General features: G+C 44.4%; 1 protein-coding gene, 1 non-coding gene and 2 pseudogenes across 2 annotated transcripts; 2 read left to right on the plus strand and 2 right to left on the minus strand.

Annotated features, from left to right (window-relative positions):
* The first annotated feature begins 792 nt into the window (after positions 1-792).
* Positions 793-1595, plus strand: LOC114489127 (annotated as a pseudogene).
* A 698-nt stretch (positions 1596-2293) lies between these two features.
* LOC114489126 (peptidyl-prolyl cis-trans isomerase A-like) lies at positions 2294-2844 on the minus strand. Its single transcript, XM_036015991.1, is given in 2 exon segments — positions 2294-2712; positions 2715-2844. Coding segments are annotated over 2 exon segments (534 nt in total). The 5' UTR covers positions 2830-2844.
* Positions 2845-3907: 1063 nt separating this feature from the next.
* On the plus strand, positions 3908-6917 carry LOC114489052 (annotated as a pseudogene).
* Positions 6918-17054: 10137 nt separating this feature from the next.
* Positions 17055-17218, minus strand: LOC114489279. The gene has a single exon (XR_003683848.1). It is a non-coding gene; the product is annotated as a U1 spliceosomal RNA (small nuclear RNA).
* Positions 17219-17983: the final 765 nt, after the last annotated feature.

Consider the following 17983-nt stretch of genomic DNA (forward strand, 5'->3'; position numbering starts at 1 on the left):
TGATGCCCACATGGTCATGGATTAGGAAAACAAACAAAACAACTGGCCTTGATGAAGCAGTGAAACATTAATTTTATTAAATCTCAACCCATGAGCGCACTCTTTACCATCTCCCGAGATACAGTGGGAAACACACGTGGACGCCTTTGCTGCGAACCAGAGGCCAAGGGCTGGGCTGAGGAAGGACACGTGGGCGGCTGTCGGAGCTGTGAGGGGAGCCAGACGCCGTCAGGCTTGGGTGTGTAAGCAGACACTTTAAAAAATAAACGAAGTGAGCTTCACTTTAAGGAAAACAACCGGCAGTTTTTGCTGTTAGTAATAACATTTGAGCTTTCAGGTGAAATTGTGAATTTTGAAAAACTTATAGGTGCCACCGTGGGTTTGACATTCTCAAGATTTTTGAGATGGGTGATGACATTAGTAACTTCTTCTATTGTATATGAAAATTGTAACTAGTGACCCATTCCAAATGCAAGAAAAAGCAATGGATTCAAATGGAACAGCCTGCAAAGATTTCATTGAAATGGCTTCAGATTCTACGTAGCAACTGACTGTTAAGAAACTACTATTTACCAAGTTTGGCGTAGTATCAGAGAAGAACATCCAGCCCTGGCAGGGGAGCTCAGCTGGTTTTAGCACCTTCCTGATACGCCAAGGTCGTGGGTTCGGCCTTCAGTTAGAGCACATACAAGACTCAACCAGTTAATCTATAAGTAAGTGGAACAATAAAGCAGCCTCTCTTTCTCTCTCTCTCAAATCAATCAATCAATCAAAAAAAAAAATTTAAGAGGATAATCAAGAGCTGTAGGAGCCGGTACCATAGGACCTGAGAGTTGCGGTGTGAGCCCTACCGCGCCGTTTGGCATGAGAGCGGATGGTTGAGAAGGCCACGGGACTGGGTTACCTCTGCCATGTTCTGCAATCGAGCCGTGGAGATGGTCCGTGCGTTGCAGCGCGCACCCCAAGGGCAGCTGCTGGCATTCAATGAGGTTGGACTCAGGCAGATTCTGGAGGAGATGAAAAATGTATATGAACAAAACCAGTCTGATGTGAATGAAGCAAAGTCAGGTGGACGAAGTGATTTGATACCACCCATCAAATTCCGACACTGTTCTTTGCTAAGAAACTGACGCTGCACTATAGCATACCTGTATGACCGATTGCTTCAGATTAGAGCACTGAGGTGGGATATGGCGGCGTTTTGCCAAATGTTTTACGATTTCAACATGTCTGCTGAAGAAATGGAATGGTTCAATCATTGTAAAAAGTCCCTTGCTACTTATATGAGATCCTTGGGAGGAGATGAAGGTTTGGGTATTACACAGGATATGAAACCTCCCAAAAGCCTATATATTGAAGTACGATGTCTAAAAGACTTTGGAGAATTCGAAGTTGATGATGGTACATCAGTGCTATTAAAAAAACAAAATAGCCAGAGCACAGGGAACTGTGCACACTGGTGAGCCCTAAAGTCCATGTGAGTCAGCTGTGAGGATAAAGAGCTCTGAAGACCATTGCCATGTTGCCAGCCCTCCATCACACCTGGACTTAAATGATACAATGTTCTTTTGTGTTTAAGTCCCCAAATAAAATGATAAAATATAAAAAAATTTTTAAGAAAAGAATATCCATAATTATCTGAAAAGGCTATTGAAATACTCCTCCCTTTTTCTCAAGAACAGGGTTTGCTTTATATACTTCAATCAAAACAATGTATTGCAACAGATTGAATGTAGAAGGAGACATAAAAATTCATTTGTGTTCTTTTTTTAAAGAGATTTGCAAAGATGTATAGCAATGCACCCTTCTTATTAAATTTTTGTTTTGGAAAATATGGTTATTTTTTAAAAGGTTTTATTATTTTTTTTTAGAGAGAGGGGAAGTGAGGGACAAAGAGAAGGAGAGCAACATCAGTGTGAGAGAGAAACACCAGTTGGTTGCATACTGCATGCACCCTGCCTGGGGACCAAACTGGTGACCTTTTGCTTTGCGGGACGATGCCCAACCAACTGAGCCCATTGATCAGGGCAGGAGTATTCCATTTTTAAGGGTGTAATGCGATCCTGAGACCAAAAAGTTTCTTTTGTTGTTGTTTAGTTTTTACTTCATAATCATAAACTTAACTCTGCAAACCAGCTAGACTTGGAAGGGGTAGGGAAAACATGGAACCCAATGAACTGCAGAGAGAACACAAAGATTATAGAACATTCTAAACAGATGGGGTTGAAGGGGTGCTCTCCTGAACTACAGAAGGAATGGTCTGGTGGTTCAGATAAAACACAAGTCAAATATATTACAGTTGTCCACCGTCAGTAATGGCCAGGATCTTCTTGCTGGTTTTGCCATTCCTGGACCCATAGTGCTCCATGGCTGTCACAGCAACATCCATGTGGTCTTTCACCCGGCAGAAGACCACATGCTTGCCATCCAGCTGCTCGGTCTTGGCAGTGCAGATGAAAAACTGGGAACCGTTTGTGTTGGGTCCGGCATTTGCCATGGACAAGATGCCAGGACCTGTGTGCTTCAGGACAAAATTCTCATCATCAAATTTCTCCCTGTAGACGGACTTGCCACCTGTGCCATTGTGGCGTGTGAAGTCACCAACCTGGTATATAAATCCTGGAATAATTCTGTGAAAGGAGGAACCTTTATAACCATATACTTTCTCCCCAGTGCTCAGAGCACAGAAGTTTTCTGCTGTTTTTGGAACTCTGCAAACTGTTTGAAGGAGATGTGGACCAAAGGCTCGCGGTCCGCAGTGATGTCAAAGAACACGGTGGGGCTGACCCTGGCTGGGTGTGGGAAGGTCCAAGGCAGCGGCTTTGGCATCTGCAAGGCCCTGAGACCAAAACCTTTTGAGAATCCACAACTTGGCATGATGGAGTGTAGCCAGGAGGTCTGGCTCTAGAGTCCATGCTGTAGAATGTTTAATTATGCCAATGGTTTCCTAGCTTAATACAAGGACCGGCAAGAAATACATGAAAATTTCATAGTGTTTATTTCTGGGTGATAGAAATGCAAGTTTTTTGAGTTTTGTTTTTATGAATGTTTCGAACTAAAACATATTACTTTTGTAGTACAGGAAAATATATAAAAATTATCTCTTCTTTCAACTCCTCATTTTCTTTTACTTTCTTGTTAACTTCTTCCTTGCTTTGTTTCCATCTCTAATGAGAAAAGACCTCATGATTTATCATGTAAACTACCAGCTTGCCAATGACTTCATCTCCCAACCTTCTTTTTACTTCACTCTCATCCAAGCGTGGACTGATTCTCAATCATCTTCCTTTTCAACTTTTTCATCTAGACTTCTAAGGTGCAGAGAGGTTTGGTCATTTGGCCAATGACACTTATCTAATTAGCGGACACAACAAGGACAAAAACCCAGGTGTAGCTCACTGGCAGGTGAGCCACGTGGACAGCTGTTTCCCATTCTCAGCAGCCCTCAGTGACCCTGGTTAGCCCTCACCATTTCCCTGCAGCAACTACCCCTTCACTCTCAGTGGAAGCCGCTCCCTTCTTTACGTAGGGAGTCAAGGCCGTCAGTCAGGAAGCTCTGAACCCCTTCCCTCCTCCTGCACCTCCAGCATCAGTTACACCTGAGTCTCTTCTGCCTCCAACACTGGCTCTGCCAGGGCTTTTCTCCCAGTGTGTACCCATCAAATCCACACTACCGTAACCTTGTCTGGGGCCTTGTACATTACTGTTTCACATTTCATTTTACAATGAACATCTCTTTTACAATAACAGCAAATATTGCAGATTATTAAAATGGAAAATGCTCACGATATGTAAAATGCAACAAACATCTTTCAAAGTAGCCCATTTTTACTTGGATTATGTGGGTGAATTGAAGGGCCATCAATCACCCTGATAAACAGTTGTCACCTCCATCAGCTGGGTGCTCTGGCTACTGCCACCCCCCCTCCTTGCCTCTGGCACACATTACAGATCCAATACCATGACTGACTCCAAGTACGTCACAGCCCACAAAGAAAGAGAAACCTTTGAATTAAGGCTTAACAATGAAAAGAAAGGAGAGAAAAGAGGCTGTGAAGAAAGTGCTGCTAGGATTGTGGGGAAGGATGTTCGCTCCCTCTTCCCAGATACAGTAGTAAACTGTGTGCTGACTGACACTCTGCAACTAAAGGAGCTTCTGTATCTCCACCTGCAGAACCACGCCAAGAGCCAGCCAGCCAGGGCCGTCATGGCTGTTGACAGCTTTGTGAAGGCCTGTGAAGATCCCAGTCCTCTGATTCGGGCCTTGGCAGTCAGAACCACGGGGTGCATCCAGGTGGGCAAGATTACAGAATGTCTCTGTGAGGCCCTCCGCAAGTGCTTGCAGGATGAGGATCCCTATGTTCGGAAAACAGCGGCAGTTTGCTGGCAAAGCTCCATGATATTAATGCCCAAATGGTGGCGGATCAGGGATTTCTGGATTCTCTGTGGGATCTCATAGCAGATTCAAATCCAATGGTGGTGGCTAATGCTGTAGCAGCGTTATCTGAAATCAGTGAATCTCACCCAAACAGCAGCTTACTCGATCCGAACCCACAGAACACTATTACGCTGCTGACAGCCCTGGATGAGTGCACGGAATGGGGCCTGCCTGTCCGCTCGTGACCCTGAAGATGAGTGAGAGGCTCAGAGCATCTGTGAGTGGGCGACTCCCCAGCCATCTCAGGCCACCTCAGCAGTGGCGCTTCCAGCAGTAGCAGTCCTGAGGGAATTTCTGGAGTTGTTAGCCGAGGGCTCTGACTACGACGACATTCTGCTGAAGAAGTTGGCCCCTCCACACATCACTTCGCTGTCTGGGGAGCCAGAGGTGCAGTACATCGGCCTGGGGAACATCAACCTAATTGTTCAGAAAAGGCCTGAACTCTCCTGTCCCGTCTATGTTAAACCGGAGAAGTTATGACTCATGATTCGCCTGGCATCCTAGGCCAATATTGCTCAGGTTTGGGCAGAACCGAAGGAATATGCCACAGAAGTGGGTGTTGGCTTCGTCCACGAAGCTGTGCGGGCCACTGGGCGGTGTGCCATCACGGTGGAGCGGCCTGCAGAGCGTCGGTAAGCACATTGCTCAGTCTCAGCCAGTCCAAAGTGAGTTACAGGGTCCAAGAGGCAAGATGTCCCTGATCGTTGTCATCAGGGATGTCTTCCGCAAGTACCGGAAGCATGGAAGTCTCATTGCTACTGTGTGAGAACTCCAACTCGCTGGATGAGCCAGGTGTTCGAGCAGCTACGATTTGGATGGTGGGAGCAGATGCTGAGTGCACCAACAATGCATATGAGTCATGAGAGAGCTCCCTGGAGGGTTGTCAGGGTGAAAGCACCCTGGTGCAGCTCACTCTGCTTACTGCCGTAGTGAAACTGTTCCTCAGACCTGTTTCAGAAACACAGGAGCTGGTACAGCAGGTCTCGAGTTTGGCAACACAGGATTCTGATAATCCTGACCTTCGAGATAGGGGCTGTATTTATTGGTGGCCTCTCTCAACAGACCCTGTCACAGCCAAGGAAGTAGCCTTGTCTGAGAAGCCACTCACCTCTGAGGAGACAGATTTCTCTGAGCCAACTCTGCTGGATGAGCTAATCTGCCACGTGGCTTCTTTGGCCTCTGTGTGCCACAAGCCTCCCGATGCTTTTGTGGAAGGAAGTCATGGAATCCATCGCAAACACTTGCCAATACATCATGGGAGCACTGATGCCGGTGACAGCTCTGTTGGCACCACCACTGCCGCCAGCGTGGAGCAGCCTCAGGTTATTCCCTCTCAAGGTGACCTTCTCGGGGACCTTTTAAACCTTGACCTCTGTCCCCCAGGCAATGTGCCACAGGTATCCTCCGTGCAGGTGGGAGCAGTGGAGCTCTTGGGAGGAGGACTAGGTAGGCTGGTGGGACAATCCTTCATCTCATCACTGGCGCCTGCAGCCTTTGCTCCTCCCCCTCCCCCTGCGTGGTCAGCAGCGGTCTGGATGACCTGTTTGAACTCTCTGCAGGGAGAGGCATGTGCACGGTGGATATGTGGCTCCCAAGGCTCTCTGGCTGACTGCAGTAAAGGCTAAAGGCTTGGAGATTTCTGGAACATTTACTCATTTCAGGAGCACATCTATATGGAAGTGAACTCACCGACAAAGCTCTGCAGCACACAACAGACCTCGTGATCCACTTTCACAAGAAAAGATTTGGGGTCATCCCCAGCGGTCCTCTGGCCATGCACACACCACTGACGCCAAACCAGCGTGTCGATGTCTCCCTGCCTCTCAACACCTCGCGCCCAGCCTTGAAGATGGAACTCTGCATAACCTGCAGGTGGCTGTGAAAACAATACCGATGTCTTCTACTTCAGCCGCCTCATCCCGCTCAATGTACTTTTTGTAGAAGATGGCAAAAGGGAGCGCCAGGTCTTCCTTGCAACATGGAAGGATATTCCCAATAAAAATGAACTTTCAGATTAAGGAATGTCATTGAAATGCTGACGCTGTTTCCAGCAAGTTGCAAAACAACAACGTTTATAATATTGCCAAGAGAAATGTGGGAGGGCAGGACATGGACCAGTCTCTGAAGCTCACCAATGGCATTTGGATCTTGGCCGAGCTAGGTGTCCAGCCAGGAAACCCTAATCATACGCTGTCGCTGAAGTGTAGAGCTCCTGAAGTCTCTCAGCACACCTATCAGGTCTACGACAGCACTTTGAAAAACTAGACTGGTCCGGTGCCCTCCGGCCACCCTGTGGTCTGTGCAAGCCAGGAACTCTTAACTGGAAGAAATTGTATTGCCGTGTAGCATCTGAACCCAAATACACCGAGGCCACCCACCAAGGTAATGACTAGTGTAACCTGTGCTAGATCAGGGCACAGCCTGTTGAATAGTTTTAGCTTCCTGTGAGCGTTTGTTAGCCACTTCTTTAATCACTTCCCACCTCTTGTCCATGGCTGCTGCTGTCGGTCCTTATTTGTGGGCTTCTCCATACAGTGCCAGTGGCTGGCATTTTTTAGTATAGTTTGATATTGTGTAATTGAAAGCTCATTTTAAAAGCAGAAAAAGACAAAACATACTAAAGCAAGGGAAAGTGTTCTTGAAAAAAAGAATTGCCTATTCTTTGCCCTTTTTTAAAAAATTATTTTTAAAAAGATTTTATTTATTTTTAGAGAGGGGAAGGGAGGGAGAAATAGAGGGAAAGAAACATTAATGTGTGGTTGCCTCTCACACACCCCCCACCGGGGACCTGGTCTGCACCCCAGGCATGTGCCCTGACTGGGAATGGAACCAGTGACCCTTTGGTTTGCAGGCCAGCACTCAATCCACTGAGCCACACCAGCCAGGGCTGCACTTTCAAGTTTTATGGAAAGACTATATAACTACTTTTGTAATAAAAACACTCAACAGTTGTCTTTAAAAATTAAATAAAATACCCCTTCCTTTTTTTAGCCAGCACCCTTTCTCTTTCCTTTCCACCCTCAGCTACTCCAAGAGCAGTCTGCTCTGCCTGCTTCACCCCTCAGCCCACGGCAGTCATGCTTCTTCCACCCCTTGCGTTCATGAAGAAACCGCTCTGGCCACGTTCCCCACGGCAGCCTCCTCTCTAAATCTAACCCTCGCCTCGCTTGCCCTCTCCAAAGCATCCGACACTGTCAAGCATTTTCTCCCGGCCACTCATTTCTTCTGGCTTCTGGGATGGCACTCTCTCCACTCATTTCACCCCATCTTTTTGACCCCTCTATTTCAACTTTTTCTTTTCGGGTTTCTCTCTCTCTGCTCTGTCCTTAGCATGAGGATCCCAAGGTTTCCATCCCGGGCTTTCTCAAATTACTTCTCGCTCTATATTTTCCCACTGTCAGCATTCCCAACATCTCATTCTCCAGGTCTCCAACATATGTCACACGTTAATGCTGCTGCTTCTTGTGTCTATAGCTTCAACCCACAGATCAAAACCTCTTCCAGAGTTTTAAACCCATTGAGCCCCCAGACACAGGAATCCTCACTTGGATGTCCTGCAGCACCAGACCCACCTCATCTTCTCATCCCCCACACCTGTCTTTCCTGGCTTTTTTTTTCCTAATGGGATGAATCATTTTTTTGTTTTTCTTGCCCCTTTTATCCTTTAAAATTTTTAAAAATCTTCACCCAACATTATTTTCTCATTGCTTTTAGAGAGAGGAAGGGAGAGAAGAAGTGAGAGAGAAAATGATGTGAGACAGAAGCATTGATCAGCTGCCTCCCGTAGGTACTTGGACTGGGGATTGAACCTGCAACCTTTCGGTTACAGGATGACACTCCAACCAAGTGAGCCACACTGACCAGGGCAACCCCTTTAATCCTTAAAGTACCCCAAATTCATCCTCTCCTATTATCGTACCTGTATATATTAGAGTGAAAGGAAAGGTAGATTATCTGCCAAGGAAAGAAAGAAGACTGACAAGAGGCTTGTAATCAGCAACAATAGATCCAAAAAAACACATTGGCATTGTGTAACACCTAAAATCTTGAGGGAAAATAAGTGTCAGCCTGGAGTTCCATTATATGCTTCTGTTTTCTTAGGTTTACTCTTATTTTATTTTATTTTTTTTACTACAAAACCATTATTAATATTTTATTTATTTTTTACAACTTCTTAAATTGAACAATTTGTTCTTGACTTTTTAGTCTTTATTGTTTCCTTGTTTGTCAATTTTCACATTGTTTTTAAAAGTATTTTTCTTCAGATTTTAAAAAAAGAATTTGTTTTATTCTCACTCACATAAGAACTCCAGTTTTCAGGCCTTGGCTGGCATTGCTCCGTGGATTGAGCGCGGGCTGCAAACCAAAGAGTTGCAGGTTCGATTCCCAGTCAGGGCACATGCCTGGGTTGCAGGCCACAGCCCCCAGAAACCACACATTGATGTTTCTCTCTCTCTCTCTTTCTCCCTCCATTCCCTCTCTGAAAATAAACAAAATCTTTTAAAAAAAAGTTCAAAATGTTTAAAAAAACCCTGAAAAATAAAAAACAAAACTCCAGTTTTCAGGGGAGGAAAGACTTGTCCGTAGTCTCTATGAAGTCGCGGTTCCAACAACTGAACTCCAAGGTCACCCCGGTGTGGCCCTCCCAGTCAGGCAGAAGGGAGAAGAGCGAGGGCAGATCTGCCCATGGGCAGCGGTAGGGCAAAGGCCAGTTCAGCCCCATCCCACCTGTGAGGACTTAGTCTCGTGGCCAGAGATACCGGCACGGAAAGCTGCTGAATGCAAGCCGGCCCAGCGTCTTCTCAATGTTTCCCATCAGTCTAGCTCACTTCCCTGTTCATGGAACGTGCTGACAGCTTGGATGCTTTATTTCTGACCTAGATTTCTGCTTTACTGTGAAAGGGTACCACAGCCAGACGGAACAGGCGCACAGGGCAAGGCTCGGGGAAAGGGGTCTGATCCCCCCCACACCCTCTTCAGGCGCACCGTCCTCCCAGCAGCATTTCCACGGGTTCGCCCCGGTTTCGTTTTATATTCCAGTGTCATATTTTGACCAGCGCTTGTGAGATATTCCACAGATCTTACTGAGAATCAAATGGAGTTAAAATATGAGTAAAATACAAGGTCATAATTGGATAAGGATAGAAAAACCAGAGTAATATGACAAATGAATTCAGACTATAATGATAAGACAACAGAGTGAGGTATTGTTTGAAGTATTGCTGGAATCAACAGTCTGTGCACCTCAGAGCTATGAGAGAAAGGTAATTTCCTGTTCTGAGAGAACAAAGTTAATGCAAAATAAATTATGGTAATTAAAAACACATTAGATGAAAACACAATCAAAGAAGTGTTTTTCTAATAGATTCTATTAAAGACACCTAAACAACAACTGGGGATTCAGTCAAATGTGACTTCTGGTTCTTTTTTAAAAAAAATATTTTATTTATTTATTTTTAGAGAGAGAGAAAGGGAGGGTGAAAGAGAGGGGGAGAAACATTAATGTGTGGTTGCCTCTCACATGCCCCCATCTTGGAATTGGACCACAACCCAGGCATGTGCCCTGACTGGGAATTGAACCTGTGATCCTTTGCTTCACAGGCCAGCACTCAGTCTACTGAGACACACCAGCCAGGACATTTCCACTTCTAAGAGGCATACTGGTTCAGTACATGTTGGTCAGGGTAATTAATCTGCATTTTTAATCACCTTCTTAGGTAAAACTGACATAAAATATTTTAATGATCACACTTTATTTTCATATTATATGAGAGAAGAATGGACTATTTATACATCTGTAAGAGACCTTTATGAAATTCTACAATAGATAATAGTAAATAATAATTATTAATAAATAGAAAAATTCTGAATTTTTTGGAAAAAAAAACAACTAAACCCATAGCTCATCAGAAACAAAATAAATCTCTCTGAGCTACTGTTTTTAGGAAATGTTACTTAGAAAGTTTATTATAAATTTTGGTAATAAAACAAATAAAATTCATAGTTCACATTGTGTTTCAAAAAAATAGAGGTTGCCCTGGCTGGTGTGGCTCAGTTGATTGGAGCATCATCCCATTGACTGAAAGGTCACAGGTTTGATTCCCGGTCAGGGCACATAGCCAGGTTGCAGGTTTAATCTCTTGCTGGGCGGGCTGTGTATAAAAAGACAACCAGTCAATGTTTCTCTCTCATATTGATGTTTCTCTCTCTTCACCCATCCATTCATTCATGTATGTGTCACTTGTGGAGAAACATTACCTGACACTTAGGATAGTAATAGGACCCCAGATTCCAATCTGTTATGGTTCAGTTCTAGTTGTCTCATAAACATTTCATGGAGGCCCATGCTGATGTTTTCATAGATGTGTAAATGTGACTTAGAACAGATGTGCATCTCAAATTCGTGCAAGGAAACATGTCCAGGGAAGCATTTCTCTCACACCAGAAGTTCAGTGGGCTGTCCTAAATATGGGTAATGAGAAGTTGATATCAGAAATATTTTAAAAATATATAGGCTGGATAATTGACAGCGTTTTCTCTTTGAGGAAAAAGTTGAAATCTAGAATATCATTTGTATCATATATAAATGTCAGAGTTTCATAAAAGTCATTCTACTAAATAATACAAGGTTTCAACAGAAAATGCTGGGATGCACCATGCCCTGATTGCGTGGTGCATCCAGAGGACTCTGTGCGAATCATGAAATGTAATTTGAATTACATGAGTGACACTTTTCCTAATGATCTTTATTTTTTAAAATTTATTTTCTAAGCCCCCTCTTTAAAAAATATTTTGTTTAATTATTTTTCTAGAGAGGGGAAGGGAGGGAGAAAGAGAGGGAGATAAACATCAATGTGTAGTTGCCTTTTGCATGCCCTCCACTGGGGACCTGGCCCGCAACCCAGGCATGTGCCATGACTGGGGATTGAACTGGTGATCCTTTGGTTCACAGGCTGGCCCTCAATCCACTGAGCCACACAAGCCAGGGCTAATCTTTATTTCTTCCCATAGTTCCATCTTCCATCTGGGATAATTTTCCTTCAGGCTGAAGAACTTTTATTTGTCTGAAAATGTCATTTTGCCTTTATTTGAAGGAATTTTCATGGGGTGTAGAATTCTCCATTGGAGTTACTGATGTTAGTTCATTGTCTTTTGGTTTTAAGACATTGTACAGCTACAGTAACCAAGACAGTGTGGTATTGGCACAGGATAGACAAATAGATGAATGGAACAGAATAGAGTATAAAAATATACACACAAATATTCTTTAAATGGGCTTTATTATTACTTTTTAACTCTTCACCCGAGGATATGTTTATTGATTTTAGAGAGAGAGGAAGAGAGAGAGAGAGAAACATCGACATTTGCCTTTTTGTACATGCCCTGACTGGGGATGGAACCTACAACCTGGGTATGTGCCCTGACCAGGAATTGAACCTGTGATATGCGGTCTATGGGGATGATGCTACAACCAACTGAGCCACACCCTCCAGACTATTTCTTAATTTTTCAGTTTTAGCCACTATACACACTTTTTGCAATATAAGATTAGGATTTAGCTCTCTGAACACTCATTCCTTCTTCCAAGAGTAGACCACACTTTTTTGGATAAATTAGTATTTATTGTGTTTATAATTATGACTATGTAAATTTTGTTTGCAATGAAGATGCATGAGTATTACGATTAAATTTGCCTCTAATGCACATTTTTGTTTTTCCTGGAATTTATAATTGCCTTGAGTTTGTTTTGTTTTGTTTTCTTTCCCTCTGTCTGAAGTGCAAACCTCTTCTTAAACTGTTCAAACACAGTAGGTAGCCTGTTCACTTCATGTGATGGCCTTCTGCTCCAATATGTACTGGGTGCACTTGGCCTGCAGCAAAATTGTCCTGGCTCTTCCCTATGCCTTCATGCAGAGAATCTCTTTGTTTCTCCTCTATGTGGATCCATTATTTCCTAGATACCATGTTTGGATTTTCTTTGGTTTCACTCTTTGTTTTAGTAGACTTCATCATCCAGTAGCTTCCTGAGAGAGAGCACAGAAAGTAAATTTCCTTTGTTTGCATGCTTAAAAATATCTTGGCAGAGTACAGCATCATAGATTTAAGATAATATTTTTTAGCCCTGGCCAGGTAGTTCAGTTGTTTGGAGTGTTGTCCCATACACCAGAAAAAAGGTTGTGGATTCTATCCTTGGTCAGGGCACATATCTAGGTTGTGGGTTTGATCCCTGGTACAGGAGGCAACTGATTAATGTTTCTTTCTCACATCAATGTTTCTCTCTCTCTCTCTCTCTCTCTCTCTCTCTCTAAAATAAATGATAGTAATAACAATAATTTTTTAGAATTTGGAAGGCTTTGCCCCTTTATTTTGTAGATTTCAAGGGTACTGAGAAATCCAAGCTCTGGCTGGGCAGCTCATTTGGTTAGAGCATCCTCCTGATGCACCAAGGTTGTGGATTTGATCCCAGGTCGGGGTACATACAAGAATCGATCTATGAATTCATAAATAAGTGGGAAAACAAATTCATTTCTCTCTCTCTGCCCCAATCTCCATTCTTTCTCAAAAAAGGAATCTGGTACCATCTGACTATGCACCTGAGTATCTGTTGTATGCAAACCTGGTTTTCTTTCTGACAGCTTTTAGAAATTCCACGTAATATTTACTCTGAAATTCCATGTTGATACATCCTTGAATGTTTAATTTTTAAATATTTTTGTTTTTTCTTTGTTTTTTTAAAATTTACTGTGCTGGGTATTCAATGGGCCCTTTCAATCTGGAAACTTGTGTCCTTCAATTCAGTTCAAGAAAATGTTACTGACCTGGCTGATGTGGCTCAGTGGATTGAGCGTGGGCTGCAAACCAAAGAGTCACAGGTTCAATTCCCAGTTAGGGCACATGCCTGGGTTGTAGGCCAGGTCCCTAGTACAGGACGCATGAGAGGCAACCACACACTGATGTTTCTCCCCCTCTCTTTCTCTCTCCTTTCCCCTCTCTCAGGAAATAGATAACTGAAATCTTAAAAAAAAAAGAAAAAGAAAATGTTACTGAGTTATTTCTTAATAATTCCTCTACCAACTTCTTTGTCCTCTCTTTTTAGGACCCCTATCAGTCATATAGTCTATTTCTTGGACTGAACCTCTAAATTTCTTATATTTATTTTTAATTTCTTATACTTTATCTTAGAGTTCTTTAAATAAATTAGTTACTTCTGTTTCCATATTTTAATTTCCAGGAAGTCTCAATTATCTCATCTCTCTACCTCACAAGGTACTTTTTTTTAAAGGTTTATTTATTTATTTTTTTAAAGAGAAGGTAAAGGAGTAGAAGGTAAAGAGTAGAGAAACATCAATGTGTGGTTGCCTCTCATGCGCCCCCACACTGGGGACCTGGCCGGCAGCCCAGGCATGTGACCTGACCAGGAATCGAACCAGCCACTCTTTGGTTCACAGGCTGGCACTCAATCCATTGAGCCACACCAGCCAGGGCTCTTGTAAGGTGGTTTTGAGAAATAAGGTAGTAGTGCAAGGTCCTTATCATCATTGTCAGCCCATATCAGTTAATACATTTGATAAGAGAATTAAGAGTTATGGAGAATTGTTGGTTTCTTCTGGGGGCTTGTTATTCCCCTGCCTCATTCTTAGGTGAGTGGAGGCTACAGAACACACAAGGAGACAGGAGGTGCCTGCAAGAAACAGCTGGGTGTCTCTGGACATTTGATGAGTGGATGTTTCTTGAGCAGTGACATTGTTGTCCCAGGACTGCCAAAGAGCACAAGGAAGGCCCTGGGAGAGTCCAGGAAGGACCTGACCTGAGTTTACAGGAGTTTGGGAGATGTATGTGAACACGGGGGAAGTCAGCTGCTGATGGTTTGGTGAATGGGCCATGTTGCAGGTTGGCCAGAGTGAGCACCTGGAATGGCAGTATAAGTGGGTCGTCCACAGTCCCAGCATGGGGCATGGTAAACATGCAGGAGTTTCATATGGACCAAGAGGACATCATGTAGGTACCTGGGCTTGAACCATCTGAATAGGACCCTGCTCAGGACGGGCCCCTCCAGGGTGAGAAGACCCTACCAGCGAGATGCTGTGGGCAAGAGGTCAAGCTGGAGTGAGCACTGTGAACACTGAGGACTGTGCAGTGTGGGCGGGGGTGGGGGCTGGTGGGAGTCTCCTCAACTATACCCTACCACCAAGAGAAACTTAGGCACCTGTCATACAGAGGGCTCTAAACACCCCAGTCATATAAAACTGTACCATTCTTTAAAGGATTTTATTTATTTATTTTTAGAGAGAGGGTAAGGGAGGGAGATAGAGAGGGAGAGAAATATTAATGTGAGAGAGAAACATCAGTTGGCTGCCTTCTCATATGTGCCCTGATTAGGGACCATACCCGGGCCGAGATTTGAACTGGCGACCTTTTGCTTTGTGGGATGATGCCCAACCAATTAAGCCACATGGGTCCGGGCCGTTTCTTTTCTTCCCTACCATTCCAACCCTGGAGAAGCCAGAGGAGGAGGTGGGGGGAGGGTGAAAGAAGAGCAAAGAAATAGGCTACCTTCCTCACCACTGCTGCTCCCCGTGCTGCAACTCCAGCCTCAGCTGGGGGAGGGGGGACGCTGTGAACTGAATATAAGATGGAAGTTTTTCAAATGGATTGTTCAAGATTTTCAGTCCATGAAAATGACTAGAAAGCCATGGCATCTACTTGAGAAATGCGCTCCAGGGAAGGGGAAGGCTGACGACAGGGTGCAGTTGGAGGTAGTGGTTGTCGCTGTGGTGTGGGGCAGCTTGCTTCCTTGTACCTTGTTGAATTCGTATACTTCAGTAAGCCACTTATATCTTAAATTGCGCAGTGTTCATTCAACAAGTGTCTACTATGAAGTGCCTACTCTGTGCCAGATTCAATGTGGGTTTTAGGGGGTAAAAATGACCAGCCCTGCTCCCATAGATGATCAAGCGAGGGAGACATGCCAAGGTGGGAACTGCACTTGGCTACTAGTAGTGGAAACCAGAACTAACAGTGACGTACATTAGAGAGGTTTTATGTGAGTCCATAGGTAGGTGGCTCACAGCAGTTGCATCACCATCGGGGCCGTATCACCATCCTTGGCCTGTGGTTCTCATTCCCAAGGTTTACTCGTGGGCCAAGGTGATCATACTTCTGTATTCCAGCCAGAAATCAGGACGAAAGGAGAAAATACAGAAAAGGACCAACTATCAGCTTTTTGACCCTTTTAATAAACTTTCTTGGACATCTCATCCAACAACTTTGGCTTTCCTCCCATTGGCTGGAATTTTGTCACATGGCTACTCTTAGCTGCAAGGGAACTTGGGAAATACAAGAGTGATTTCACTAAGGAAGAAGAAAGTAGATTGTAGATAGGTAACTACCAGAAGGCGGCAGCACATACCTTCAGCTACCCAGTGTCTCTACCAGACCCTCACGTGGCTATTGGTGGTCCAGCAACATAGAAAGCAAAGCCCAGCTGTCAGCCCCCACCGTACCTGATAGGCAGTGCTGGGAGAGCAAAGTGAATCACAACCAAAACTCTTATTTGGAAAAGGACTGCATAGGGAACACCAGCAGCCACTAGTCACTAGTCTAAAGCCATTGAATGGTTTGTCTATGTCCTCGTACCCTGAATCTGGATGTGCCAGTGGCTGGTTGACTGACAGCGCCTAGTGGAAATGATGCCCTATAACCTCTGAGGTTAGGCTCTGGAAAGCAACCCAACTTCTGCCTTGTTTGCTGGAGCACTTGTGCTGGGACCCTCTAAGTTAACACTCCAGCGCCCTGAGGCCCCATCTCATGAGGAAGCTGAAATCGTTCCCCACGGAGAGACGCTGAGAAGCCCTGAGAATACGTGAGGGGAGAGAGATGCCCAGTCAGCCCCTCGCTGCTCCAGCTCCAGCTGTGACTACAGCCACAGGAGCCACGGCGCCCAGCCAAGAAGCTATGTGGAATAGTAAACTGTTATTTTAAGCCTGTAAGTTTTGGGGTGATGTGTTACACAGCAACAGATAAAAAGAACAACATGGTAATATCAAGCCTGGAGGGCAAGAACCACCTGCCATGACAGAGGAGCAAGTCCCTTGGCTGGTTGATCTGACTTCCCCTGGCTCTGCTCTCCCGGAAAATCTCCACTGTCCTCCACAGCCCCTTGCTTTGCCCTCAGGGAGGTGGTTCTTTGTCCATCACATGGCCCTTCTGAGGAGGCTTCTGCGGTTGATACCCTCCTTAAGGGCTTCCCAGTTTTGGCTCTTTTACCTCTAGAGGGAGCCACTTCTAAAGGATCCTGGATGCTTTATTTCTCTATAGCCAGAGGCTGTTGCAGACCAGGTGTGGATTTTGTTTGTTCTTGTTAGCAGTTTCCTGAAATAATGAGTGGGCTTCCAGTTAATAATTTATTTTTTAAAAGTTTAAAAAAATTATTGATGAGAGAGGGAGAGGGAGAGAGGGAGAGAGGAAGATCACTTTGTTGTTCCACTTGCTTAGGTATTCTTTGGTTGATTCTTATATGTACCCTGACTAGGGATCAAACCCACAACTGTGGCTTCTCACCATGATGCCCTAACCAACTGAGCTACCTGGCCAGGGCTTCCACTCAATTTTTTTTTAGGGGAGAACAGGAACATAGTCCCCCACTACCACAAATTATGCAGTCACGTATCTCACATTTGGGGAAATCGCAGGGGTCAGCACATCCAGAGTGCAATGGATAAGCCTCGCCCTGGGATAACCACCTTCGTGATCATGGCATCTCCCCTGTCAGGTAAGTATTCCAGTCAATTCTTATGCATGAATACTGTGACTAAAGATCTTCCATATTGTATTAAGCCTAAAAACTCTCATATTTTTCATGTTGGTTTCTGTGCTCTCTCCCCATTCCCCGTAACTCTTTAAGACTTGAAGGGGATGATAACACTATTAATCTGATGTTTGCTGGGAGTCGTGCACCTTTGTTAGGCACAGAACTCTTAACAGAAGGTGCTTGAAAAAAGTTTGGGGCCACAGTGTTATTTTTTTTGGGGGGGTTTGACTAGTTAGCAGCTACCATTCTGATTGAACTACTTTTATCTGGGGGGTGAGAAGTAATTGGCTTTTTCAGTCTAGCGGTTTCATACACTGGGGCTCTGGGTCAACCTTTGTATTCCTCATTTTGTGTGTATGTGGGGAGGGGGATGCTGTGGGGGAGGGGGATGCTGTGAGAGTGGGGGTGCCTAAGTTGAGAGTGCTTTCCTTAGCAGAGTGTTATTTCTATTAAAAAAATGCTTACAGACTGGTTCAAGCCTGATTTCATATGTTTTATGTAGAACTTTGCTAAAGTCAGCAGGAAGGAGCCAGCACACAAAACCTTTCCAAACGGCTTTCTGCAAAGAGCGATGATTTGACTGAGTGGTTTGCAAATCCACACTAAGGGTCACCTTTCTGTCCTGCAGTAAAGTGGATCCTCCCCAAACAACGGTCCCACACGCTTCCCCTAAGTCAATACAACATTTTAGATACTACTACCAATTATATGTCAGTTTGGAATAGCATTTATGT

Source organism: Phyllostomus discolor, chromosome 14 (assembly GCF_004126475.2).
Source record: "Phyllostomus discolor isolate MPI-MPIP mPhyDis1 chromosome 14, mPhyDis1.pri.v3, whole genome shotgun sequence".
In the NCBI taxonomy this organism is placed as follows: Eukaryota; Metazoa; Chordata; class Mammalia; order Chiroptera; family Phyllostomidae; genus Phyllostomus; species Phyllostomus discolor.